A 27,504-nucleotide genomic window follows, 5' to 3' on the forward strand; every position below is an offset into this window, starting at 1 on the left:
AATTATAACTGGATACCTCAGTATCCCTATAGATGGAACAACTAAATAGAAAACCAGCAAGGACATGGATAAACTCAACATCATCAACCAATAGGATATCACTTATATTTATAGACTACTCCACCTAACAACAGTAGAATATTTCAAGTGATGAAAGAATATATACTGTATTAATTTGTTTTCACACTGCTACAAAGAACTACCTGAGACTGGTTAATTTATGAATAAAAGAAGTTTAATTGACTCACAGTTCCACAGGCCTAACAGGGAGCATGATTGGAAGGCCTCAGGAAACACGATTATGGCAGATGGCGAAGGGGAAGCAACCATGTCTTTACCATGACAGAGAAGGAGAGAGAGAGAGAGCAAGGGGGGAAGTGCCACACTTTTAAACCATCAGATCTCATGAGGACTCACTCACTATCATGAGAAAAGCATGGGGGACACCATCCCCATGATCCAATTACCTCCTACCAGGTCCCTCTCCTGACACATGGGTATTACAATTCTAGATGAGATTAGGGTTGGGACACAGAATCAAACCATATTATATACCAAGATAGACTATATCCTGGGCCATAAAACAAACCTCAACAAATTTGAAAGAATTGAAATCATACAGAGTATGTTTTCTGATCACAATAGAATAAAGTTAGAAATGTAACAGGAGCATGTACAACTTCTAAATAATCTAGAGGGTCAAAGAAGTTCTCAAGGAGAGGGGTGGGGGACAAATAAAATTGAACTAAATAAAAGGGAAATTGGAACATATCATCATTTGAAAGATGTAGCCAAAGCAGTAATGAGAAGGAAATTTGTAGCAATAAATGTTTATATTAGTAAGGAGGAGAAGTCTCAAATATGTAATATGTAATAAGCTTCCAACTTAAGAAAATAGAGGCCGGGAGCGGTGGCTTACACCTGTAATCCCTGCACTTCGGGAGGCCAAGGCGGGTGGATCACCTGAGGTCAGGAGTTCAAGACCAGCCTGTCCAACATGTTAAAACCCTGTCTCTACTAAAAATATAACCAATTAACCAGGCATGGTGGCAGATGCCTGTAATCAAAGCTACTCCAGAGGCTGAGGCAGGAGAATCACTTGAAACCAGGAGGCAGTGGTTGCAGTGAGCTGAGATCACGCCATTGCACTCCAGCCTGGGCAACAAGAGTGAAACTCTGTCTCTAAATAAATAAATAAATAAATAAATAAATAAATTAATAGGGAAGTAGAGCAAAACAAGCCCAAAGCAAGTAGAATAAGGAAATAATAATAAAAGCAATTGAAAACCAGAAAGTATTAGAGACAATAATTGAAACCAAAAGCTGTTTCTTTGGAAAGATACATAAAATTGGCAAACCTCTAGCCAGACTGGCAGAAAGGGGGTTGGGCTGGGACATACATAACCAATATCAGGAATAAAACAGGACATATCAATATGGACTCTGTAGATACCAAAAAGATAATAAAGGAATACTACTAACAACTCTACACACATAAATTTGACAACTAAGATGAAATGGACCAATTCCTCAAGAAGCACAAACTACTATAGTCCACTCAACATTAAAACAATAATTTGAATAGCCCTGTAGCTACTAAGTAAACTGAATGTGTAATTTTTAAATTCTCCTAAAAGGCATCTCCAGGCTTAAATGGTCTCATTGGAGAATTCTACCAAATGTTTAAAGAAGAATTAACATTAATTTTATACAATATCTTCCAGAAAATAGAAGAAAAACAGATGCTTCTCAATTCATGTCAGAGCCCTACTTTACTTTGGTACCAAAAGAGACAGACAGTTAAAAACAAAACAAAACAAAACAAAAAAACAAAACTACAAATTGTATCTCTCATGTATGTAGAAACAAAAATCCTTAGTAAAATATTAGCAAATAAAATTCAGTAATATAAAAATAATTATGCAACATGGCCAGGTGGGGTTTACTGTATCGATGTAAGGCTCCATTCATTTGTGTGTGTGTGTGGGAAGGGACAGAGTTCTGCTCTGTCACCCAGGCTGGAGTGGAGTGGTGCGATCTTGGCTCACTGCAACCTCCACCTCCCAGGTTTAAGCGATTCTCCTTCCTCTCCCAAGAAGCTGGAACTACAGGTTCCACCACACCCGGCTAATATTTATAATTTTAGTAGAGATGGGTTTCACCACATTAGTCAGGCTGGTCTCGAACTCCTGACCTCAAGTGATCCACCTACCTTGGCCTCCCTAAGTGCTGAGATTACAGGCGTGAGCTACTGCGCCTGGTCTCCATTCATTTTTTTGAAAAACAATTGACATAATTCACCAAATGCTAAAGAATAAAAATCATGTGATTTTTATTAGAAAATTATATTGTCAAAATTTAACTTCCATTTATTAAAAACAAACACAAACTCTCAGAAAATCAATAATAGAGAGGAACTACTTTAACCTGATAAGGAGCATCCACACAACACTTACACTAATAGTATACTTAATAGTAAAAGACTGAATACTTTCTTCCTAAGATCAGGAACAAGGCAAAATGTCCTCACTTACCCTTCTCATTAAATATAGTACTGACAGTTACTGCAATAAGACAAGAAAATAAAAGGAAAGGTATGCGGATCAGAAAGGGACAAATAAAACTCTCCCCATTTCCAGGTGACATGACAAAATACATAGAAAATCCCAAGAAATCTACAAAATTAAAGACAAAAACAAAATTTCCTACAACTGAGTTTAAGAAGGTTGTAAAAAATGAGAAAATTATATAGAAATTAGTTATATTTCTATATACTAGTAATAAGAATGTGGAAACTCAAATTGGTATATAAGTTAAAATGTCTGTATGACATTTCATAGACATAGGCAAGATTATTCAGAAAATTTTATGGAAATATAAAGGAAGTAGAAGAGAAAATGATTGTGAAAAAAAGAAGAAAGTGGGAGAAAACCCTCTATCTCATTTTAAGACTTGTTTTTTAGCTGCAGTCTAATGAAGACTGTGTGATATTTGGAGAAGGATAGGCATGTAGATTAATGAAATAGAATAGAGATCCCAGAAATAGTCCCACACAAGTACAGCCAAATGATTTTGGACAAATATGCAAAAGCAATTCAATGGAACAAACAGGCTGGAACATTTGTATATTCGTAGGCAAACTTATGAACTTAACCTCATTTTATAACTTATACAAAAATTAATTCAACATTGATCATAGACTAAATGTAAAACATAAAACTATACAATTTTATGAAGAAAAAATGGATCAAACTGTTTGGAGATTAGGTCTTGGTGAAGAGTTTGTAGTCATGTCATATCTGCAAACAAAAACAGTAATGAAAAGCATTGATAAATTGGAGTTTATCAAATGTAAGAATTCTTGTTCTGTGAAAGATCCTATTATGGTGATGAGCAGACAGGCTACAGACTGGGATAAATATTTGCATATCCTATATCAGACAAAGGACTTATATCTGTGATTTTTAAAGAACCCATACAATTTAAATATTTTACACAAAAAATCTGCCCAATTAGAAAGTGGGCAAAAAACATGTTGAGATCTTTCACTAAAGAGGAAATATGATGGCAAATAAACATATGAAAAGAACTTCAATATCACTAGCCACTAAGAAATGCAAAATAAGATCTAAGTAGATATCAGTATATGCCTATTAGAAGAGCTAAAATATAAAATAGTGACAATACAACTTACTGGTAAGGGTGCAAAGAAACTAGATCTCTCATACATTGCTGGTGAAATATAAAATGATACAGTCATTCTGGAAAACTGTTGGGCAGTTTCTTAAAAACCTAAATTGTAATTTTCATGTCAGTTGGGTAATCATATTCTTGGGGATTTATCCGGCAGAAATGTAAACATATATTCACCCGCAAAACCTAAACACAGATATTCATAGCAGCTTTATTTGTAGTAGCCAAAACTGGAAATAACCTAAATGTCCTATAGCAGGTGAATAGTTAAAGTGTGGCACAATCGTATCATGTAAAACTACCCATCAGTAAAAAGGAATGAACTATTAATAAACACAACTTGGATAGATCTCCAGGACATTGTGCTAAGTGGAAAAAAAATCTTAAAGGAACACATATGTTATGATTCCATTTTTATGACACTCCTGAAATGACAGTATACAGATGGAGAACAAATTAGTGATTTCTAGGGACTTGGATGTTGAGGGGAAGGAAAATGGACATAAATTTAAAAAGGTGGTATGAGGGAGATCTTTGTGGATGAAATAGCTCTATACCTTGACAGGGCTGAGTCTTACCCAAACTTACCAATGTGACAAAATTACTTTCAACTATACAGACACATTACTCGTGTCAACTTCCTGATTATTATATTTTACTATGGTTATGTAAGATGAAAATAACCATTGGAGGAGACTGGGTAGGGGTTACATGAGATCTCTGTGTATTATTTTGGCAAATTCCTGTGAAGCTATAGTTATTGCAAAATAAAAAGTTAAAAAAAGTGAATACAACTTATTTCACTTTCCTCAATGCTAAATTATATTTTTTCTGACACTCAAATGCAATAAAAACAGTCTCTACACATTGCAGTCATTTGTTTTTCACCCCATCTATGGACAGGAGGCAGGCAATTTTCAAAAAAATAAGTATTATAGCATATTCATTCAACTATTGGATTGAGGCAGAATTGACTAGAAATCAATGGATTTTGTCCAGCAACAAATTTATAGATATTATGAATGTTTAGGCTTTTACAAGACAGAAGAATATGTAGGAATTCTAGGTTCATTATTTCAAAATTATTTTATACTTTGAAAGGGTCTTCTGTACTTTCATGATTGCTTAAATATTTAAAGAGCTATTCTAGTTTTACCTCTGATTTACAATTAGTATGAGTCCATCATTGGACATTGTTACAATCTTTTTGGAAATCAGAAAATGCATGTGAATTAAACATGTATCACATTATTAACATACTTATTATATGATTACTCGATAGTAACAAACATTAATTTTAAAAAGCCAAAATTTATTGAGAACTTCCCTTGTATTATTTAATCTCACTGTATGGAAGTTATGGTTTGGAGAGGTTAACTTGCTCAAGTTTACAAATGTAATCAGTTTTACATACGTATTTAATGGGTTTTATATAATTGAAGAAAAAAGTTATGAGGCAAACTGAAACTATATAAATTGTTTTATTGTTATATCTCCTATGTTTTGAAGCTGAGATTCTGAACACAGGTAATCTGATTCTAAAGCTCCTTATTCACTGTTTAATATTTCTTTAAGAATGCTGTTTTAAGAATTGTGTCTGAAAGTACATCAAGGATTCTCGTTTTGCTTAAGACTAAGCTTGGTAAGAAATGAGACAATGACATACTCAGCAAAATAGTTATTTTATTTTACATTCTGCAAAGTGAAGTTATAACGATGTCTTTTGATTGGAAATCAGAGCAAAGATTTTTCCTAAAGGGAGAGCTTGTAAAGTGACTAGCCTGGTTGCTTTTGAATATATGGTTTTCTTCTATCCTTCTGTAAGCAAAACAACTAACATTTCTCTAGGATAATTGGAAAAACTTATCAGGAGTCAATATAAATGAAGCTATAATAAATTTATTTATTGTCTTAGTAGAAATATGGCTGCACAGTGTATTTTTAGAGGCCACTATTTCAGAATTAAGTGATCAAGATGCTTGTTAACTTCATTTGCTGTCTGTTGTATTTAAACAAGCTAGTGGAATTCATTCAAGGTCCACAAGTAGATATAATCACATATAAGTGGATTCTAATTATAACTGTATTTTAAGCCTGTATTTACTCACAGATTCTCAGTCTTCCCACTCCCTCCCCCCCACCGTTTCAGTATTACTTTAGTACAATAGATTGCATTATCTTGTAATTTATATTAAATATAGTAGTATGAAAATTGTATGGTTTCAAAATTATCTTTCATTCTCTTTTAAAGAACACAGAGAAATTACTGCCTTTTGCCACATTCTGTTACTTTACTTTTGTAGCACTGGGTATATTTCCAAGGTTCTCTTTGAGTATGTTTTAAATATGTCTGTCGCACATTTTATCTGCTATTTTGAAAACTGATTTGCCCAGCATTATTTGGGCGTAATGAGATACTGATTGTGATTTTTCCAAGAATAAGGTAAGTGAATTCCAATCTGGACATGAATTTCCAATCATTTCTGTTAGTTGCTGTCTCTCCATATCTACCTGTCACTAGAGACTGCTGAGAAGTGATTGGGTGTTATCTCAGGTCTGTGTCCTGTGGTGTGTGGACCATCATGTAACCTGAGGAATTGGGAATCTACCCAATACACAGAGGGAAGCGTCCCTATTGTGTTAATTATAAGTGGTTTATGTGTATTTTTATACATGTATGGCTTTTTTTGGAGGAGTTATAAATTCAAATTCTTAAGAATCCTGATGGTGTATTTTCCAAGGTATTCCCTTTAATGATTTCAAATAATTGTTGAAGGGCGTAAAATAGCCGATTAATTCTGCCCTTCCTGTTGGTCCTGTTCAGGATGCAGCATCATAAAAAGATTAGACCTCCTTGTTATTTCTCAGTAATGTAGTAGTTCTTAACCATTTCTTGTATCTGATTTTTTTTATGATTTGAGAAAGCTACCTCCCAAATACTACTTCTCTCTGAAGCTCACTGTCTGTCCTCACTGCACAGACAAACACACCCTGCCCCACAGACACATTTACAGATACATAGGACACATACATGGACACACATGCCTATGTATACATATATATATATATGCCTACAGTTTTGCATATGATTTAACATGGTTCCAGATTAAGTGTTTCTGCATAGAGATTACAGAGTTTTTGTTACTGAAATGTAAAAGTTCCCTTTGCTCCACCTGCACTATTAATAATAACATTATATCTTCCCTGGTACTGTTAGCAGAGCCTGAGCAGCAGAGAGACCAGCTTTCTCATCAATGAAGAAACAACGGTAAGCAACAACCAGTACTATCCTTTCTTGCATGGACACAGATGGGGCATTTTTTGTAGTCTGCAATGGTGATGCTCTTTTCCAGTTCAGTTATTTGACATGCTCTCATACATGGTATTTGATAATGTATTACTTTAGGAAAAAAAAATCAGTTTCTTTGAGTGGGGAAACACATCAGACATATCAATAAGAATGACACACTAAGTATAACACTTTGCTTGGATTTTATTTTTTCTATGAGAAAATGAAGAGTCTAAGAGGTGTAATGGCTTGACCAGTGTTATCAATATGTTTAAGAGGCTGATGCTTGACTAGCACTCAAGTTTCTGAGGCTTAGTTCAGTATTCTTTCTCCATTGCATCACTCTTCTTGTCTCTAAGTACATGCCTGCAGATAATCATGAAAAATTACAATTCATTTAAAAATCAAACTTAAATGTCAATTAAAAGGCTGGTAAAGGGACCCGAACATTTTCATTAGTTGCCTAGTAAGTAAAAAATTCCATTTGGGAAGATAGGGAAATAGAGTTATATTCTTATACTGATAATTTTAGCAAGGATGATAGTTTGCTTTTCACTAGGGTACTAATCTTTAGTGTTCTGGAATGAGGATTGTGATATTGATCAAATTAAAACAATTGAAATGTTGTTGGTTTGTTTTCTTTTTTAATTTATTTTTACTTTTTTTTTTTTAACTACATAAAGCATTTTTACATGATTCCAAAGTTGAAATCTACAGATCAGGTAACATTTAGATGAGCCTAAAGCTTATACAATTTTGGTATCACTCTTTAAGAAACATATGGAAAAATATTTTACTTTAAAACATTGACGAAAATATTTTACCATGAGAACACATTGTTAGAGTCCTTCCTAAACCCTTGGAAGGGGCAGATACAACTAAGATGCCCTGAAGATCATACTTTACTAGCTTGAAGGTAAATCTATCTTAGGTTAAAAATATGAAACAAAGTGTTTTCAGAGAAATCTTTCTTCTTTGTCCTCTCAGTCTTTTTATATAATAGTTACCATTTTTGTTTGGTTTATTTTTCCAATGCTATTACAAATGTTGCTAAAATGAATACTCTTGGGAATTAGTCTTATAATATTTTGGTCATTTTATTTTTCTACATGGAATTCATTTATCAGAGAATAAAGGTATATGTAATTTGTAATTTTCAAGTATGTTGCCAAATTCCCCTGCCTTTTGTGTTTGTAACAAACCTATGAGAGTGCCTGTTTCCCACAACCCTATCAGCAGTGTGTTGTTACCCTTCTAGATTCTTGCCTGTCTCATGGTAGTGAGATAGATAATGGCTATTGGGAGCTATTTCACTTAGCACAGTTCTTAGTATCATTTAAAATTGCATTTCTCACAACATATGTGAGATATTCATCTTTTTCTGCATTGAGTGGTCATTTAAATTTATTTTGCTAGATCACTCTGTTCATATATCTTGTCCATTTGCTGTCAGAGTTTTCTTTTTACTCTTGATTTTTTTGGAGCTCTTTACATATTTATTGTTATCTCCTTGCCTGTGACAGAAGTTGCAGATACTTTCCCCAAATATGTTAAATACATATAATTTAATTTTTAAATTCTAAATGACTTTAAAATGATGTATGGTATTTGATTCACTAATGTTGACATTGTCTTTGATTAAATAGTAATTTGTTTAACAGTAGGCTTCTTTTTAAAAATATACTTTATTTTAATATCGTTTTATATTTTATTATAAAGAAAATATAAACAGAGTTTCTTATACCCCACACTCATTTTCTCCTATTATTAGAATCTTAAATTAGTATGGTACATTTGTAACAATAAACCTATATTGGTGCATTATTATCAAATAAAGTTCATGCTTTATCCAGATTTCCTTAGTTTTCCCCTAAGATCCTTTTCCTATTCCAATATCTCATTGAGGATGCAGCATTGCATTTAGTAGTCATGTCTCCTCAGGCTCCTCTTGGTTGTGACAGTTTCATGTACTTTTGGTTTTTATATCCTTCACAGCTTTGACAAGAAGTACTGGTCAGGTGTTTTGTAGAATGTCCTTCAATTGGGACTTTCCTGATTTTTTTTTTTTTTTGTGATTAGACTTGGATTATGTGTTTTTGGAGGAAGATAATAGAAGTGTCGTTCTCTTCATGTCATATCAAGGGTATATTCTATCAACATGACTTAATCACCCTTAATGTTTTAACCTTGATTACCTGGCTTGAAGTAACGTTTAACAGATTTCTTCACTGTAAAGTTACTCTTTTGTTTTTTTCTCCCTTTCCATACTGCATTCTTCGGATGAAAGTCACTATTTGCAACCTACACAAAAAGATTGGGATTATGCTCTCCCTCGTTATAGGTGAATCCATTATTTGGAATTGTTTTTTGTGTGTGGGAGATCTTTCTTCCTTTCTTTTTGTCAGTATGTACTTCTGGATATTTATTTTATGCTTTATGTTATAACCAGTTATAAACCAAATACTACTTTATTTTCTTGCTCAAATTGTTCTAGCTTTGTCTATTGGAAGTTTTTTTTTTTTTTTTTTTGTCACCACGTCTTGCTCTGTTGCCCAGACTGGAGTCCAGTGGCATGATCATAGCTCACTGTGGCCTTAGACTCCTGGGCTCAAGTAATCCTCTCACCTTGGCCTCCCTGAGATTACAGGAGTATACCACCACACCCAGCTAATTATTATTATTATTATTATTATTTTGAAAATTGGATCTCACTGTGTTGGTCACGCTGCTCTCAAATTTCTGGGCTCAAGCAGTCTTCCCATCTCAGCTTTCTGAGTGGTTGGAATTACAAGACATAAGCCATATCACTTGGCCAGGAGCTTTTCAGTTGACTCCTGTATTCCCTTGGCATACTCCTATTGTTGTGCTTAGTTTTGTTTTGAGTATTTTCCTACTTTCTGACAAGATGCTCCAAGCTCATCTGGTACATTTCCTGCCTCAGTCCTAGAATCAACTGTGTGCCCAAGGAATGTTTTTTTTTTTCTTTTCTATCATAGAAATATCACAAAAGAAAAATCTGTATAAATCAGGGTCCTATTAGGCCTACTCAGTGTAGGATAATTTAAGAAGGACTTCATAAAAACTTTTATAAAAACGGAGTGTAAGGGAATCTCTGTATATATAGGTCTAGTAATCTTGAATTTATTAAAATCCATAGAACTGAAGGGAATAGTGTAAGGAGCACTTATTAGAACCCAAAAGGAAAAAGTCATATACCAAAGACATTATCAGGGGGCACAATGACCTTTAGTGAGGGGACACAGCCTTCCTGAATTCAACCTTAGGAAGGAAAACACTATTCTTTCCAATCATTCGTGAGAACCAAGAGGTCAAGGGAGCTCTTTGGCACAGGACAAAAGCAGGGTGGAGAGGAGTGGAGAGTGAATATGCTGGGATAAACCAACGGAATATCACTGGATATGTTTTTGGGTAAAAAAATAGAGTCTTGTGGTTTCTACTGTGATTATTATGACAGAAACTCAGTATCAATTATTTTATAAATATAGAATAATTAATGTAATTTAAAATTCTATTTGAAATAAAATAGTGAAGAGTGGATGAGTACCTAAATAGTTACACAGATTGTGAGTATAGAAAGGTCAGTAAAGCCACTGAATGAAATATAGCAAGATGGAAACTATTATGCTTAAGATAACCTATCTTAAAGTGACTACTATACGGGGCTGGACAGAATAGTTAGGTAAGTATTTAGAGTTTAGTAAGCAAAGAATGGGAATTGAAAAGATACACTAAAGTTTGCTTAAATAATGACAGATATGCAATTAGCAGATTCTGAAGGAGTATGGGCCTTGTTAACCTCAAGGATGATATTCCAAATATTTAATAACTGATATGGCATAGGCACAAACCAGTCAGAAGGGGCCTTTGAGTAAAATGACAAGAAGCAATTAGTGTGAATATTAGCACAGTATTTATAATTGATATGTGAATATATTTAGATATTATCACCTTATGATACAGTCATTAATTCAGTCTCCTAGTGATTTCATCCAGTTTCATGGCTTTAAATACAATTGATATGCCATCTCAATTCTCAAATTTGTTTCGAGTGTAGTCATTTCTCCTCAACTTCAGTTTTAAATATCCAAATGCTTTCTTATTATATGCATGTGGATGTCTGAAAGATATCTCAAGATTAATATGTCCAAAATGTAATTCTTGATCTTCCCCTACCAAAAAGCCTGTTTGTCTGAAGTCTTTTCCATCTCAGCAACAACACGCAATATATTCTTTTCATTGCTGAAGTCCGAAATTAAAAAAAAAAGGTTTTATCTTCATTGGTTCTACATTAGACACAATAAAATTCACCCTTTTTAAGTGTGTAGTTTGATGAGTTTTAACAAAATTCATGTAGAAGATTTCCTTTTCCTCAAAAAGTTCCCCTTAGCAGTTTTCCTCCTACTCTATTCTAGGCAACTGCTGATTTTTTTTCTTCCTAATATAATATATAAATGGGATTTTACAGTATACACTAGTTTGTATCTGGCTTCTAGCTGCTTTTGCTCATCATAATGCTTCTAAGACTCATCCAAAACTCCAATATTACTAGTAAATTGATTCTTTTTGAATATATCTGTACTAGAGATATCATTATTTATTTTATTTTATGGCTCAGTAATATTTCATTGTATAGATATACTGAAATTTATTTGTCTACTCACCCATTGATGGATATTTGGATAGTTTTCAGTTTGAAGACCATTATGAATAAGGCTGTTATGAACATTCATGTAAGAAGTGTTTTTAGAGATGTATGTTTTCATTAATCTTGGGTAATTTCCTAGGAGTAGAATTTCTGGGTCATGTGGAAAATATAGGTGTAACTTTATGTAAAACTGTCACACTATTTTTGAAAGTGATTGTACCATATTTTATTCCTACCAGCAATGTATAAGAGTTCTATTTGCTGTACATCTTCACCAGTATTTGATATTGATATTGATAGCTTTTTAATTTCAGTAATTCTAGTGGATGAGTAGTAATATCTTGTGATTTCAACTCTCATTTCTTTTATAAATAATGATGTTGCCCATCTTTTCATGGGCATATTGGACATTCATAGATCTTCTTTCGTGAACCATTCAAATCTTTTCTGCATTTAAAAAAATTGAGTTGATTATCTTTGTATTGACTTGTAAGAGTTGTTTATGTATTCTGGATGCGAGACCATTGTCAGTCTTACTTATTGTGAACATTTTCTTCCAATTTGTTGCTTGCCTTTTCGTTTACATGCAGTGTTCTTAGAAAAGCACATTTAGAAGTATAGAAGTTCAATTTCTCATATTTTATCTTTTATCATCCATGCTTTTTGTGTTCTATTTAAGAAATATTTGCCTACACCAAAGTGGGGGAGATTTTCTAAGATTTTCTTCAGTTTTATAGTTTTAGTTTTTATGTTTAGGTCTATGATCCATGGAAGTCATAATATGGCCCTGCATGGTCCTTTAGTGTGGGACTCTTTCATTTGTCTTAACAATTCTTTAATGAGTTTAGGGAAAGCATCTGAGAAAAATAGTAACCTGTGAATCTCGTGAAAGATGCCAAGAAAATAAAAATGCTGAAGTGAAAAATTTCAGGCCGTCAAAATAATATAGTTTAAAATATATTTTATGCAATGACCAATGTTTGTCTTATATCTTTTGTATTTTAAAATAACAGCAATATTAACTCCTCTATCTACATATGGAAGGCATTAGTTTACAGGGCAGAAATTTTCACTCCAGTAGTTTCACCAGTTGCTTAGACTTCTTCAGCCTATTCCAGGAAGAGATTAGGTTAAGAAATTGTATTGGATTATTTATCCATTCATTACAGTATAAAATACACTCAATTCTTGCTCATTTATGCTATAGGTTTGGTTTTCTTTCAAATATAGTTGAGTATCCCAGATATTTTTAGGTAATTGATCTTGTGTTTTAAATAATGACCATGTAATTGAAGATTGGAGACAACTCAGCATTTGAATAACTGAATGACTTTTTTTGTAATCTAGTATATTGCATGTTCATGAAATTAAAAATAAAACAACCCTGGGTAAACTTTCCATACTACACATCATCTCAGTATAAATGTAGTAATTTTACTTTCTTTTCCTGGTTATATACAGGCATACTTAACAAAATATCTATTTTACTCTATATTTTTATTATTTTCATGTTTTCCTTTATTATCGTTATTTTTCTCTTCCTTAATTATGTTCTTTGCAGGGACATGAATGAAACTGGAGGCCATTATCCTTAGCAAACTAACAGAAAAACAGAAAACCAAATACTGCATGTTCTCTTACTGATAAGTGGGAGCTAAATGATGAGCACACATGGACACATAGAAGGAAGCAACACACTGGGGTCTTTCGGAGGGTGGAGGATGGGAGGTGGGAGAGAAGCAGGAAAAATAACTACTGGGTACTATGCTTAATACCTGGGTGATGAAATAATCTGTAAAACCAACCCCCGTGACACATATTTCCTTATGTAACAAATCTACACATCCTGCACATGTACCCCTGAACTTAAAAAAAAGTTGAAATAAATATAATAAAATATAAATCCACAAATATTTGTTATTTTTAGTCGCTGTTTAAAGAATTTAGGAAAATTTACTTTGAAGTCTCCTTATTTTCTTTACGTGTTAATTGCTTTCTTCCCATTTTTTTCTTCTTTTTTCCTTGCTAATTTCTATCCTCCAGTTTGAAATGTCATGCACACAAACACACACACGTACATTTATAAAATGATCATATTGAGGGTTAGTTTGTCTGTGTCTGTTTTTGGAATCTTTACTGTAATTCTGGGCAGGAATTGCTAATTCTTTGTTGGTTGCTTCACAGCCTGCAAAGCGATTCAATTTGTTCCTGAGGCGGCGGCTTATGGTAAAACCAGTGCTGAATGATGCTGCTTATGCTCTGAATGGCTGCAGTGGTAGCCTTAGTTATTTTTCTTCTAATAGAATACTTTGATTTAGGGGAACATTGTCACTGATTCCTAGTCCCCAGGCAACTGAAGTTTAAGAATAGTGATTCTTAATTTGTTTTGGATTAGATTAAATCTATAGATCCTCTTCCTAAAATGTATACACACACACACAATTCATACAGTTTCAGAGGTTTATGAACTCTCATCAGCAATGCAGGGTTTTATTTTGTTTTGTTTTCAGATAGAGTCTCACTCTGTCGCCCAGGCTGGAGTGCAGTGGTGCAATTACGGCTCACTGCAGCCTCAACCTCCCGGGCTCATGTAATCCTCCCACCTCAGCCTCCTGAGTAACTGGGACCACAGGGGCATGCCACTATGCTCAGCTAAGTTTTGTATTTTTAGGAGAGATGAGTGGTTTCACCATGTTGTCCAGGCTGGTCTCGAACTCCTGAGCTCAAACAATCATCTTGCCTCAGCCTCTCAAAGTGCTGGGATTACAGGCATGAACCACCACACCCAGCCGGTAATTCAGGTTTTTGAACCACAGGATAACTACATCCTTTACAGAGAAGCCACTCAGATGTTTACATAATTACAAATAGGTATTTCTAAGGACAAGCCAAGTATAAACACAAATGCCCAGACATACTACAAAATGTATTTATATCATGTTTTGAGCAAAACAAAATCATGATGTGTTTTAGTAACATTCAGTTATATGTGACAGAATTATCAGATTTTTCTGCCTCAGCCTTAACTGATTTTTATTAGTAGTCCTGAGACATGTCCCTCATGGTGACTTACAAGGCTCCCAGTGATTTTTTTTCCCGTATTTAAAACAGATTTATAGTGTATCGTCAGGGTGTGATATAATGATAGAAATTTGGGTTTTCCTAGCTAGCCTTTGGCCTTCAGGACGACAGTATGTTTACCTATTTTTGACTGAGCACTCAGGAAAATCATTGGAGTTACTATTCTCTTAGCTACTTTGTCTATTTTCTAGTCAAATACTCTGAATATGAGTTTTGTTAATTCCTGTGTGCACATGTTCTGTCACCAGAACTGCTCTTTGTGTACCCAGATTTAGCTTGTGTAAACAATATAAGTACCTGTTAATATATTAGTTTTTGAAAACAAAACAAAACAAAAACAACAAAAAACCCCTATCATACAAAATGTGACTGTCACAGACTTAGAGCAAGAGTACTATTTTTTTCTTCTAATTTTTGAACTTTGATTTTATTTAGTCTAAGTAGTATATTATTTCTGCCTCAGTTGCCTTCCAAGAATTTTGGTGGATTTCATAAGATGCTAACGCTGTGATGATTTACAAGAGTGCCAATGATTTGTTTGGTTTTGTTTTTTCTTTCTTTTCAATTTTTAGTGATTTATAAGCAAAGTGTAGTGTGATAGCAGTTTGATTTTTCTCAGATTCTTTTACTTTCTTTTAGGAAATAGAAGATGGTTATGCATTCTTTGGCTGAGGTGAAGAGAACTCAGACATAACATTTGAGTCACTATATCTTGGCACTTAATCTCTAGATTCCTTAGATTTTTTTTTAAAATTTATTTGTTCCCTTTTCCACTCATTTCTTCCTGTGCATTGGGAGCTAGTTTTTTTCTGAGACACATCAGCTTTTCATTAGCTATGTAAATGCTCTTACTTTGTTCATAGACCACAGATCAAACATGAGACTTATGGCTTATTCGCATATAACTGATCCTCATCCATTCCTTTTTCTGGGAGGCCTGTCTCACCTGACTTGGGTAAAATAATCCCATAGGGTACACAATAAAAGAAACTCATAAATTAATAGAAACACTGGTTGTCAAAATTAAAACCATATAGTTACTCATTCGCAGGTGAGCTAAAGCAATTGGAAGATTATCTCATTGACAGCCACTGTATTATCTATTTGCATAATTCTAAGTATAATAATACATGTAGGCTATTATGAATATTAAATATTAGATATAAACTTTAAAAGAAAACCAAATCAGTCAAACATGAAATCTCTTTCTTCTGAAGCGCTGTCATATTTAAAGTGAAGGTACTAATGAACTAACTACACAACATGTGAAAGTTGGACTTATAAGTGTAATTATTATACTGAGATAATTCTTGCAAATTTAAACAAAGAATTGATTTTTGCTCACCTGGGAAATTGATGTTGAAGGGCGAGTTGCATGAAACCTAACTTGTGATGCCAGCTAATAAGCTACTTGCTTTCTAATATTTAACTGCACCTTGATTTTATTTTAATCCTTACAAAGTTGAATTAGGAAGTGACAATTTTATAAAAACATAGAATAAATATTAATCATACATTTGTTTTCTTATAGTGAGACTCCATTAATTGGTTTGTAATTAATTGTACCCCCAAATTTGCGTGTAGCCATGAATTATTTAGTGGACTACGTGAGATGTTGTTTAATAAAGATAACAAGTCAGTCTCTGTGCATTTTGGGATCTGTGTGTGTGTGTGTGTGTGTGTGTGTGTGTGTGTGTATATATCCATTTCATATTTTGGTATGTTTGCAGCATTTTTGTTGTATGTCCATGTAGTTAACATGCTTATCTTCCTCCTGAGTCATTATTGCTTAATCTTTTATATGGAATTTCACTATAAAACAAAACATAATCTGTTGCTAAAAACTCTGGTTATTTGTCTTGACTTGTCATTTCAAGACTGAAAAAAAAGTAGCTGGTGACCAAATTATAAATAATTCCTTTTGTGCTTTTGCCATTTCAGAATAAAACTATAATTTACAATTGTGTCATTTATGTCTCCTGCAGTTTCAAAAAAATCAGCAAAGCAAAGATTCTATCTTCTTCCGAGACGGGATTAGGCAAATCGATTTTGTGCTTTCCTATGCTGATGACATAAAGAAAGACGCAGAGTTAAAGGCGGTAAGTGCATTATAAGAGAAGTGGGAATAATAAAAAGAAGCACATTTTATAGTTTCACATGGATATCTGCATTGAATTATGTTGTAAAAGTGAAAAGCCCTTAAGTGTTACTGAAACCTTAAACTGAGCGAGATAACTGTAAAGTAGGCAGCTTAAGAATAGACATGTAAAGTCAATGTTATTTTTTGGATATTTTGCATGCTAACTTCTTTTTCTTCTTCTTCCAAGTATCTGATTCTTTTTATAGCTCACTTTAGTATTAAATGTAACATCCAAAATTTGAGGTATGTGTCTGAATATAATTGCCTTTTGTATGATATTTTCATTTTGGAAACGTATGACTAATCTATTCCTCCAGGTATAGCCTTTATATTGTGCTCTATTCCTGATTTTGTTTTATTTGTATTACACATCACTTTATGAGCTTATTTGTTCATGTTTTTACTTGTTTGCTGTCTCCAACACTATAAATTAAGTTTATGAGGCCAAGTACTTTGTCTTGTTTATCGCTATATACCCAAATCCTAGAACAGTGGTTGGATTATAATGGATGCTCAATAAATACTCAGTATTTGAAATCATAAATTAATCCATTTTTATACACACATTTACTTATATACTTACAAAATAAATGTCATATAAAATAAAAAGTAAAAATAAAGATATTATTCCCCCAAGACTCTGTACACATACAGGTCTGTCCCTTTTTTCCACCCACTGTCTAGAAAGCCTTCTACCAGGCCTCTGAAATTCATGAACCGTCATCATTTTCGTCTCTTCTCTGAATATTCCTGTAGCAGTCCTCTCAAATGATGGTTATTTTTCTTTACAGAGCATTTCCCTAGAGATGGGGTAAGTGCTGCTTGCCCTCCTTGTATCTTGTCGCTAATGTTCTCCTTCACTTGTCCCTGAAATTCCTGAGCTTTAAATCTCATCAGATTTATTATTATCCTGAATTGTTTTTGTTATTTATCTGTCTCTGCATCTTCTATTCCTCAACAATTTTAGCTCCTAGATCACTGTCAGTCTTTCCAGCAATCTTTTTAAATCATTGATAATATCAATTCATACTTGGATGATTATTTTGACACCCTGGCCTCTCTGTTCCTTGAACTCCCTTTTCCAATGATCTTAGCTTCTACTCAGCCATTCACTCACCTAGAACTTGTCATTACTAATAACTGCAACTATTTATAATTTCATTCTATGTGTACAACTGTCTGATTACACCTCACATCTTTCTAATCCACATTCTTCCTCCTTCCACCTCACCAGGACCAGATAAGATGCAATCATCTTACTGATTTTTGCTGCTCTTATTCCCCTCTCACTCTTTATTCAGTTTATGTCTCATGGTCAACAATTGTAATTACTGTGTTACATATCTCATCAAGTCCCTTTCCCCTCTCCCAGTTGTGCTTGACAAAACAACAACTTTAGTTAAACCCAGCCCCACCTACTACATGCCAGCACACATGCAGAAAGGAAAACTTACAATTTACTGACTGACTTTACCTTACATTCGTGCCCATGGACCTTAACTGGGTCCTTATGCTTTGTGGCAATCATACTTTCCTTCCATATTCTATTGCCTCCCACTTTCTTAGATGACTGTTTTATAATGTTTTTTTCTCTCTCACACCTACAACACCTCCTCCCATCTTCAAGCTTAGCTGATCACATTTTTCTGCTTCATTGAGAAAACTGAAGCAAGAAGAGAAAACCTATAAATTTCTACTACCATATCTGTCCATCCACCAGGATTTTTGCTTGTGTAAGCTATCTTACTCTCTGTTACCATAGACCAACTATTTATCCTTCTACCTAAAGGCAACTCCTCCACGTGTGCCCTGCATTCTGTTTCTTCTTGCCTACTATTCAGGAGTGCCAAAGATAGCCCTCAGGTTTGGGGGTTCATTACAAAGAATCACAGGACTCAGTTTATAGTCATGCTTATGGAGACATTTTATTACAGTGAAATGATAAAAAGCAAAACCAGCAAGGGAAAAAGCTCATGGGACAAAGTCTGGAGGAAACCAGGAGCAAGCTTGTAAGGATTCTTCTCTCAGTAGAATCACAGGATATACACTTACTTTTTCCAGCAACAATGTATGAAAACACATGTGAAATATCTATTGGGCAAGCCCATTAAAGTGCACTAGGTTTTTATTAGGGGCTGGTTACCTTGTCGCCTTCAGCTTAGCACATACCAAAATTTCATACTCCCAGAAGGAAAGCAGATATTCAGCATAAATAACACTATTTGGAAAAACAGTATAGGCAAAATGAGTCACTCTTATCAGTTCTGGGAGTGGAAGGAACTCTTCAGAAAAGCAAGTCCCAGACACTAGGACCAACCTTTTGAAAGTTGCAGCCAGGCCTTTCTAAGGATAGGAGTTTAATGCCTGCTTTGTTAACTCATTTCTGTATACTTATTTTGGGATATTGCTCCTAAAATTAGTTCCTCTTTCTCCTAAATTATATTTGATATTCTTTACTAGGCCATTTTCTTCAATGAACAAATAGGCTGTTAATTTTTCTGTATTAAAAAGTTATGAATAAAAACCCTCTTTTTGTCCCAGTTTTCCTATTATCTACTATTTCTGTATTTTTTTCTGCTCAATTATATATTAATCCCTTTCTTTTCAAGCCTTCGTCCCAGCCACTCTGCCCATCTCCTTGTATAAAATCCAGTGGTCAAGCCTTAGCCCTCATCTTACTTGACCTATTAGCAATATTTGACACAGTTGATCCTTCTCTTTTCTATTGTGTATGTTCTTCATGTGGCTTCCAGGACTCCACATTATCTTAGTTTTTTTCTTATTTCACTAGTTGCTCCTTCTCAGTCTTCTCCTAAATCTCTTAGTATTGAAGTGCCTCAGGGCACAGTCCTTAATCCTCACCTTTCCTTAACTTACGCTGATGTATTTGATGATTCTGTCTTACTGTTTTAAAATAATATATTTTATGATTTTATATACATTAATCATACAATCCCTGAATTTACTTTTCCAGTCCACATTTCTCTTCCAACTGTGCATAACTAAATGACTATCCTGCATCTCATACCTTCAATAAGGTACTGCCATAACAACAGACACACAGACTAATGAAATAGAATAGAGAATCCAGATTTAAATCTATGCATTTAAAACAAGCTCATCTTTGAAAAGGGGGCCAAGTACATACAATGGAGAAAAGGTAGGCTTTTCAATAGATGATGCTGATAAGACTGGATAATTATATGGAAGAATGATACCAGACGCATAGTTCTTACCATACAAAAGATCAAATCAAAGTGGATTAAAGCTTTGACTGTAAGAACTGAAACTTTGAAACTACTAGAAGAAAACACTGGGGAAATGCTCCAGGATGTTGATCTAGACAGACTTCTTTGGTTAAGACCAGGCAATTAAAGGAAAAATAGACCACTGGGATTATATCAAGCCAAAAACCTTCTGCACAGCAAAGGAAAAGTGCCCATTATTGGATGAATAGGTAAAGAAAACGTGGCAAATACATATAATGGAATATTTTTCAGCCATTGAAAAAACGAAATATTATCATTTGCAGCCATCAATGGAACTGGAAGCCATTATGTTAAGTGAAATAAACCAAGCACGGAAAGACAGATGTCATATGTTCTCACTCATGAGTGGGAGGTAAAAATGTGAATCTCAAGATAGAGTAGATTGGTGGCTACCAGAAGCCAGGAAAGGGAAGGGGAAGGAGGGAGATAAAGGGAGAAAAACAGTATAAATGTATTTATTGCTACTGAACTGTACACTTAAAAATGGTAAAGATGGTAAGTTATATATGTGTATTTTAACTCAATAAAAATGTCTTAAAAATATAAAAATACTTTTTTTTGTCATCAATACATTGCTTTAATAAAGGTGGATGGGTGGTTCACACCTGTAATACCAGTGCTTTGGCAGGCTAAGGCAGGAGGATCAGTTGAGGCCAGGAGTTCAAGGCCAGCCTGGGCAGATAATGAGACCCAGTTTCTTTTTAAAAATATATATTTTTTTAAAGTATCCAAGTGTGGAGATACCTGCTTGTAGTCCCAGCTACTGAGGAGGCTGGGGAGGATCACTTGAGCCCAGGAGTTTGATGCTATAATGGGCTGTGATCACAACACTGTACTCCAGCCTGGGTGACAGAGCAAGATCCTGTCACTACAAAACAAACAAACAAACAAACAAATGAAAAACTAGGCACCCAAGTGGTTATTTTCAGTAATGACCTATTGTTAAATTTAAGTTTACTTTTTGCTAAGTGAAGCCATTTTGTCCTTCTGGATTAAAAAGTCTTGATGACATATTGGCTTAAAATTCCATTAAATATATAGTTTATTTGAAGAGTATTGATCTTTGTAATAGTGAGTCTTTTCAACTTGGAGCATGTCTCTCTGTTTATAAAGTTTTTAAATTTACGTTATTCAGTAAAGTTTTGTGCATTTCTTCAGATAGAGGCTCTGCGTATTTCCTGGTGATTATTCCTAGATATACTGCATTTTTGTAGTTGTTGCGAATTATAGCACAAGAGAAAAGCAGTACCTGACATTCAGATGGAGCACTTTTATATACAACCATGGGAGAGGCAGAGAGCCATCCAAAGTCACAGCCATTGTATATTGAATCTGTCAATACTGAGCAAATAAAACAAAAGTGCTCTGCATAATTGTGTTGATTTTTTTTTTTTTGTCATAGGAAAGAAGAAAAGAGTTTGAAAAAAATCTCAGAAAAACAGGTCTTGAGTTGGAAATAGAAGACAAAAGGGTAAATGTAGTTGATAATTTATACCAGACTCTTTAAGTGTTGTTTTATCCTATTCTGGCCTTTGACTGGATAGACTCTGTGTTTGGAGGCAATACAATAGCTCTTTTGGCTACAGATATGTGCACTGGGATGATAAGGCCTGTAGTCTTACAGGTAAGTAGATGAGTACTGTGAATATGCAGTAATAAATGGACACAGTTTGCATTCAGGATACAAAGAAAAAGAAGATGTGGACTTTTTCTCATAACAGTTTCATTTTGAAGTCTGGCTATAATCTGGTCCCCTAAATAATTAACCAGGCTGTCTTGCAGCATAACCTGCTGTTTAAGCCAAGACATTCTTTCTGTTCATGAATATACCAAGTTTTCTTTTTAAACTGATTTTTACTGTTTTTCTAGAATTCCCTTCAAAATTGTTTTTAAAGTCCTATTTAATATCTTACCCTATCTATGAAATTTCTAATAGTTTCAGCCTGGGCAACATAACAAGATCCTGTCTCTACAAAAAATAAAAAATAAAAAATTAGTTGGGCATTGTGCCTGTAGTCCAGTACTTGAGAGGCTGAAGCAGGAAGATTGCTGGAGCCCAGGAGTTTCATAGTTGTGCCACTGCACTCCAGCCTTGTCAGCAGAGTGAGGCTCTATCTTAAAAAAAAAAAAAAAAAAAAAGAAAGAAAAGAAAAAAGAAAACCTAAAGCATTACTCTCCAGTTCTCCCATTTTCAGTGAACTAATAAATTATTATACCATACAATCCGTAATTTTTCCTATGCAATGAACCTTTATTATCTAAAGTTCTTCCTCTTTGTGTAGGCAAAACAAAGAAGTTGGGTAAGAAGAGTGAGTACATTTTACAGTCTATATGTATCCCTTATATTATAACCTAAGTAAAATTTTAAACTTACAGCTAGTTACTAAAAACTTAAGAAATTGCCCAGAACCACATAGGTAATTGTGGATTTAGAGATGAGTATACATTGACCATGAAATATATTTTTAAAAATATTCTTTCTCTGTTTGTGTGTGTCTTTATATGTTTCTTTCTGTCTCTCACATATATACACACATTATATGTATACATATACACATGTTTATGTAACTATAACTATATGTTTTGTGAATTTTGTTTTCTCAAAGTTTTGCCTGAAAATTTCAAAAAATTGAAAATACTTTGATGTGTTTGAGATTTTATAAAATATTATTTATTTTATTTAATCAGCTCAATAACAAACTGATCAGTAAGCTTTCTGCTATTTTGCTTTTTTTTTTTTTATGCAGGACTCTGAAGATGGAAGAACTTATTTTGTCAAGATCCATGCCCCTTGGGAGGTATTAGTTACCTATGCTGAAGTCTTGGGAATCAAAATGCCTATTAAGGAGAGTGATATTCCCCGACCTAAGCAAACTCCTATGAGCTATGTGCTTGGGCCTGTGAGCCTCCCAACGAGTGTGAAGTATCCCCATCCTGAATACTTTACTGCCCAATTCAGCAGACATCGGCAGGAGCTCTTCCTCATTGAAGATCAGGCAACCTTCTTTCCATCCTCATCAAGAAACAGAATTGTAGGTAGAGAAGACCTTTGGGCACATCCCTTTGAATCTGAGATGTATGCTTGTGTGTGCTTTTATACATGTGCAGATGTCATACCATTTCTGCAAGGTGTTTCTGTATAGGATATAAGCATTTGGTGATATTGAGCAGTTTGAAAGTATAATTAGACCACATAAACTCATTACCCTCCCTAACTCTCAAACTGTTGTTTAAAAACGAGTGGTTCATGGTATGGATGTAGTAAAGGAAGAGATGTTATACAGTATTGGAAAAAGCAATTAATTGAGATCTAGAGGACTTTGATTTTGTAAGATCTTTGTAAAATGGTTTTACAGTCTTAGAGTTTGGTTTTATACAGTCAGTGCATAGTAAAGGAAATATTTATCATTCCAAATGGAAATGAAATGTTTTAATTTCTTTATATATGGATAGAATTTGAGAAACCTCAAAACTTTTTTTCCTTCATTTAAAACTGTTTTCTGCCTTCTAAATAGTATTGTTTTCTCTGCATTTGAAGTCCTAGGATCTTTAAGTTTCCCATTAAAACCTCTCTCACAAAGAATCATGGTTTTGTGCCACTATTTCTTTGTGCTTAGACAGGAATAATATCCACTTCATAGGTTACCTAGATAATTAAATTAGTTCAGACATAAAAAGCTTTGAGCAGTGCCTGGCACTATTTTCTTAAAACACTCTCATAATAAGCAGAAGCTATTGTTGTTCAGCCCACCAGAATGTCAACAAGCAAAATTCCTTGAGCATCCCCCGAAAAAACTGTTGCCATGGCCTTTGCTCTTGATTTGTCTGCTTTTGCTTTCCCTGAACCACTTCCACCTCTTGGTAGCCATTGCTTTGATTGTGCTTTATCTTCAGGATAGCACTGGCAAAGCCATGGTTCATCCCTGTCATAATTCTTCAAAGAAATTCTTAAGGATCTTGATTCTACTTATTTAAAATTTCCATTGAAAACTGCTTTTGTCTACAGGTGAACTGAGTACAACAATTTTCACACCCATTGATTGGAAAGTTTGCTGAACTATAATTTTCTAGTCAGAATGGTGAAACCTGAACCAGTTGAGATATCTGTGGTGTTGGCCTATTATTTGTGCTGTTCATCTTTGGTCCTCTTCAATTAGGGCATGAACAAGGTGGATTTTTTTCCTTGCAAATTGATGTGAACGGTCTGCGGCTGTGGGCTTCATCTTTGACATCATCTCATCCCTTCTTAAAATGAGTTATTCATTTATAAACTGTTGATCTCTTTAGGGGGATTGCCTTCATAAACTTCATAAACTTTTGGTAAAGCATCAGTGAGGTCACCATTCCTCCCCTCAAGCTTCACCATAAATTTGATATTTGTTCTTGCTTCAATTTTAGCAGAATTTATGTTGCTCTGACAGTGGCCCTTTTCAAACTGATGTGTCCTTCTTAGTCCCTCAAACTAAATCCTGTTCAGACATGTTATAACAAGTTAGTATGAGTTTAATTTTGTGCATAAAATTTGAAAACCACACATATCCATTTTTCATGAGTCTTTTGAAGACTCCCTTGTATCCTGAGAAAAAGGAGGTGGGGGAAGTCACTTTCCCTTTTGGCACCAGGGAAAATCTACTTCTTTTACATCTATCCTTCCCCCTGCAGTATCTCCCTTTTGTTGTTACTAACAGTTTATGGTAACAAAGACTAGACACACTTCACTTTCTCCAAATTCTCATTCTTCATTTTATAAATGGTTAGCTGAACTGTTTATCCTTATTGATCCATCAGAACAAGAAGTTGACCTTAACTTGATCAAACTTTAATTAAGCTTCTCTTCTCCCTATAAGAACCTGGACATTAACCTACCCTCAGCTTGAGCCAATATTGTCATGTGTAGCAGCTCCTCCTTAGCATAAAGAAAGATCATCCCTGACACTTGCTTACTTCTCCCTATTAATGAGATCACTTTTCTGCCCGACCTTTCGGATGTTTGCAGATCTCTGAATCTTTCTATTGCAATAGTCCCTCTCCACCTTTTGCAATAACTTTTTTCAAATAATGTCTTTTCAGGCCTAAATTCAGTTTTTTTTTTTAAATTTTACAATACTATACTTTACTTATTATCATAGCTTTATAATACATCTTAATACCTGATAGTGTAAATATTTCCACTTTATTAACATCCCAAGACAGAGTTCTTACTTTGGTGAACCTTTCCTAAGGAAATAATCCAAAATATGTAAAACAGGTCATATTTATGACATTGTTTATAAAAACTAAAACTACCTTGCATAAATTATGATTTCTTTACCAAGATGGGATATTGAGCTGCTCTTAACATGGATGATGAGTTTAGATGATGATGATTCAAGAACTACAACCATTCCAATCAAAGAGTCTTTGAATGGTAAAATGTAAAAGAAAGGAAAGGTTGGGGACTATGTATAAAACAGTGCTGAATAAAAACAAATTTAGCAATTAGAAATACAGAAATTTTGAAGAGTTGCTGGAAGATAAAAAGCAGATGAGATTGAATTCACAGAAATATAAGAACAGAGGACACCAAAGCCCAATTATATTCAGGATAAAACTGATAGAAATATGCAAGTCATTGCAAAGTGGCTGTAGAGATAGGATCACCTTGGCTAATAAATTCAGATATCAGGTAAAAGGCCTTGTAAAAATAATTAATTGAAGAAGTATTCAAGACAGCTTGGATAAATATCAATTCTACTCCATATTCTCCCAATTGAACTGTCAGTAGTGACATTAGTCTCCTACTTGAAGCCCTAATTATAGTAGAAATTCTGGCACAAAGAACTAAAGAGGAGGTTTGGACAGGAGAAACAATAAATTATGGTCCGTTCACCTCTTCACCCCATCAAAGGAATGGGGAGCTCTCAGACTCAGAAGCTAAAATATCTGCAAACTCCATATAATCCCACACTCTACATATTCCAGACAACCAAGAGAAGCTTCCTTCTATAATTAGAGCCTGTATCTACATTCAATGTAGACATTTTAAAATTGTGATTTAAAGGAATGTGGAAAGCATAAGTTCTGAAATGTGATAGTGTCTTTTTGTACTTACCTTGTAGGTGTACTATATTCTCTCAAGATGTCCTTTCGGCATAGAAGATGGGAAGAAAAGGTTTGGGATTGAAAGGCTGCTAAACTCTAACACTTATTCATCTGCCTATCCACTCCACGATGTATGTATAGGTTTGATTGTGAAATTCTGAGCTCATTTTCCTACTGCCATGTTCATTACTGGGAGAGAGAATCTTCCTTTACTTCAAATTGCTTAGTTTTCTCTCCTGGTGGGAAAATCCCCAAAGACTTCCTGGTTCCAAGCTGAGAGCTTTACCAGCTATGCCGAGATATATACTAAATGTGTCTTTGAAGTTTCAAATGGACACGTATTTTAAAAACTTTTACATTTGCAAAAGACTTTTTATTAGAACCCATTTTGAAAATAGCAGTCACATTAAAAGAACATTTTAGAACATAATATTTGGAAATTTCTATCTGAGTCCATTAGTTCTTTTCTCATTTATAAAGTTTTGAAGCTGTAAGGAATTTAAATTACATGCATTCACATATTCATTCATCAAATACATGATTGGCTTCAATTATATGTAAAGCATTCTGTTAGCCATTATTGGAACACAACCATGAATCCAAGCTCATAGTCTAGGACTCTCCTAGAAATAAAGCATGCGTACAATTGCAATATAAACTAAAGCATAAGAATGCTTCAGATGTTATGACAACTGATATTCAGAAGAATTTTTTTGGGGGGCTGGCAAATCATTGTACGAAAACATTGAGTTTATAAGTTTAATAGAGAAGTGACATTTTACATGATTCGCCTGTTGAACCAAACCTGAAAACTTGGCCTTGGAACCAGTACTCAGCCTAATTTCTTAGCCTAATACAATAATTTTGTATTTTTAGTAGAGACGGGGTTTTGCTATGTTGGTCAGGCTGGAATTGAACTCCTGACCTCAGATGATGGAAACTTTTTGATGGAAACTTTCTCATTTGAATAGCCAGTGTTTAAATTTCACCACCTATTGACAGTAGAAATCCTTTGGCTCAATGTGTATATATTCTACTTTGAGATCATCCCTTGGACATCTATTTTTATTGTTTCTTTTGTTACAGTTTTACTCTTCCATACTTAAAAAGACTTTTTGATGATGTATTCTCTTTGCAAGAAATATAGTTCTCAGTAATAGAAGAAACAAATATTTTAATTGAAACAAGTGGCAGCTAAATAATTCCCCATTTTTTGAACAGTGTTGCTGTAATAGTTCCCAAAAGCCCAAAGCCAAGCTCTTCCTTTTCTAGGACTTTGTCTGTT

At 34.2% G+C, this 27,504-nt stretch overlaps 1 protein-coding gene across 8 annotated transcripts in view; it reads left to right on the forward strand.

Annotated features, from left to right (window-relative positions):
- ANO5 (anoctamin 5) overlaps positions 1-27,504 on the forward strand; it is a 99,087-nt gene that overhangs the window by 17,859 nt on the left and 53,724 nt on the right. For 4 of the 8 annotated variants that reach the window (XM_031653385.1, XM_031653383.1, XM_031653378.1 and 1 more), the window contains exons 3-8: positions 6,911-6,961; positions 13,833-13,874; positions 16,715-16,828; positions 21,541-21,609; positions 22,886-23,170; positions 26,237-26,350. In XM_031653385.1, coding sequence (XP_031509245.1) covers positions 6,911-6,961; positions 13,833-13,874; positions 16,715-16,828; positions 21,541-21,609; positions 22,886-23,170; positions 26,237-26,350 — 675 coding nt within the window. The remainder of the gene's footprint in view (positions 1-6,910; positions 6,962-13,832; positions 13,875-16,714; positions 16,829-21,540; positions 21,610-22,885; positions 23,171-26,236; positions 26,351-27,504) is intronic. The other 4 variants (XM_031653384.1, XM_031653380.1, XM_031653381.1 and 1 more) reach the window with 3 other exon arrangements.

This window comes from Papio anubis, chromosome 12, assembly GCF_008728515.1.
Source record: "Papio anubis isolate 15944 chromosome 12, Panubis1.0, whole genome shotgun sequence".
NCBI lineage: Eukaryota > Metazoa > Chordata > Mammalia > Primates > Cercopithecidae > Papio > Papio anubis.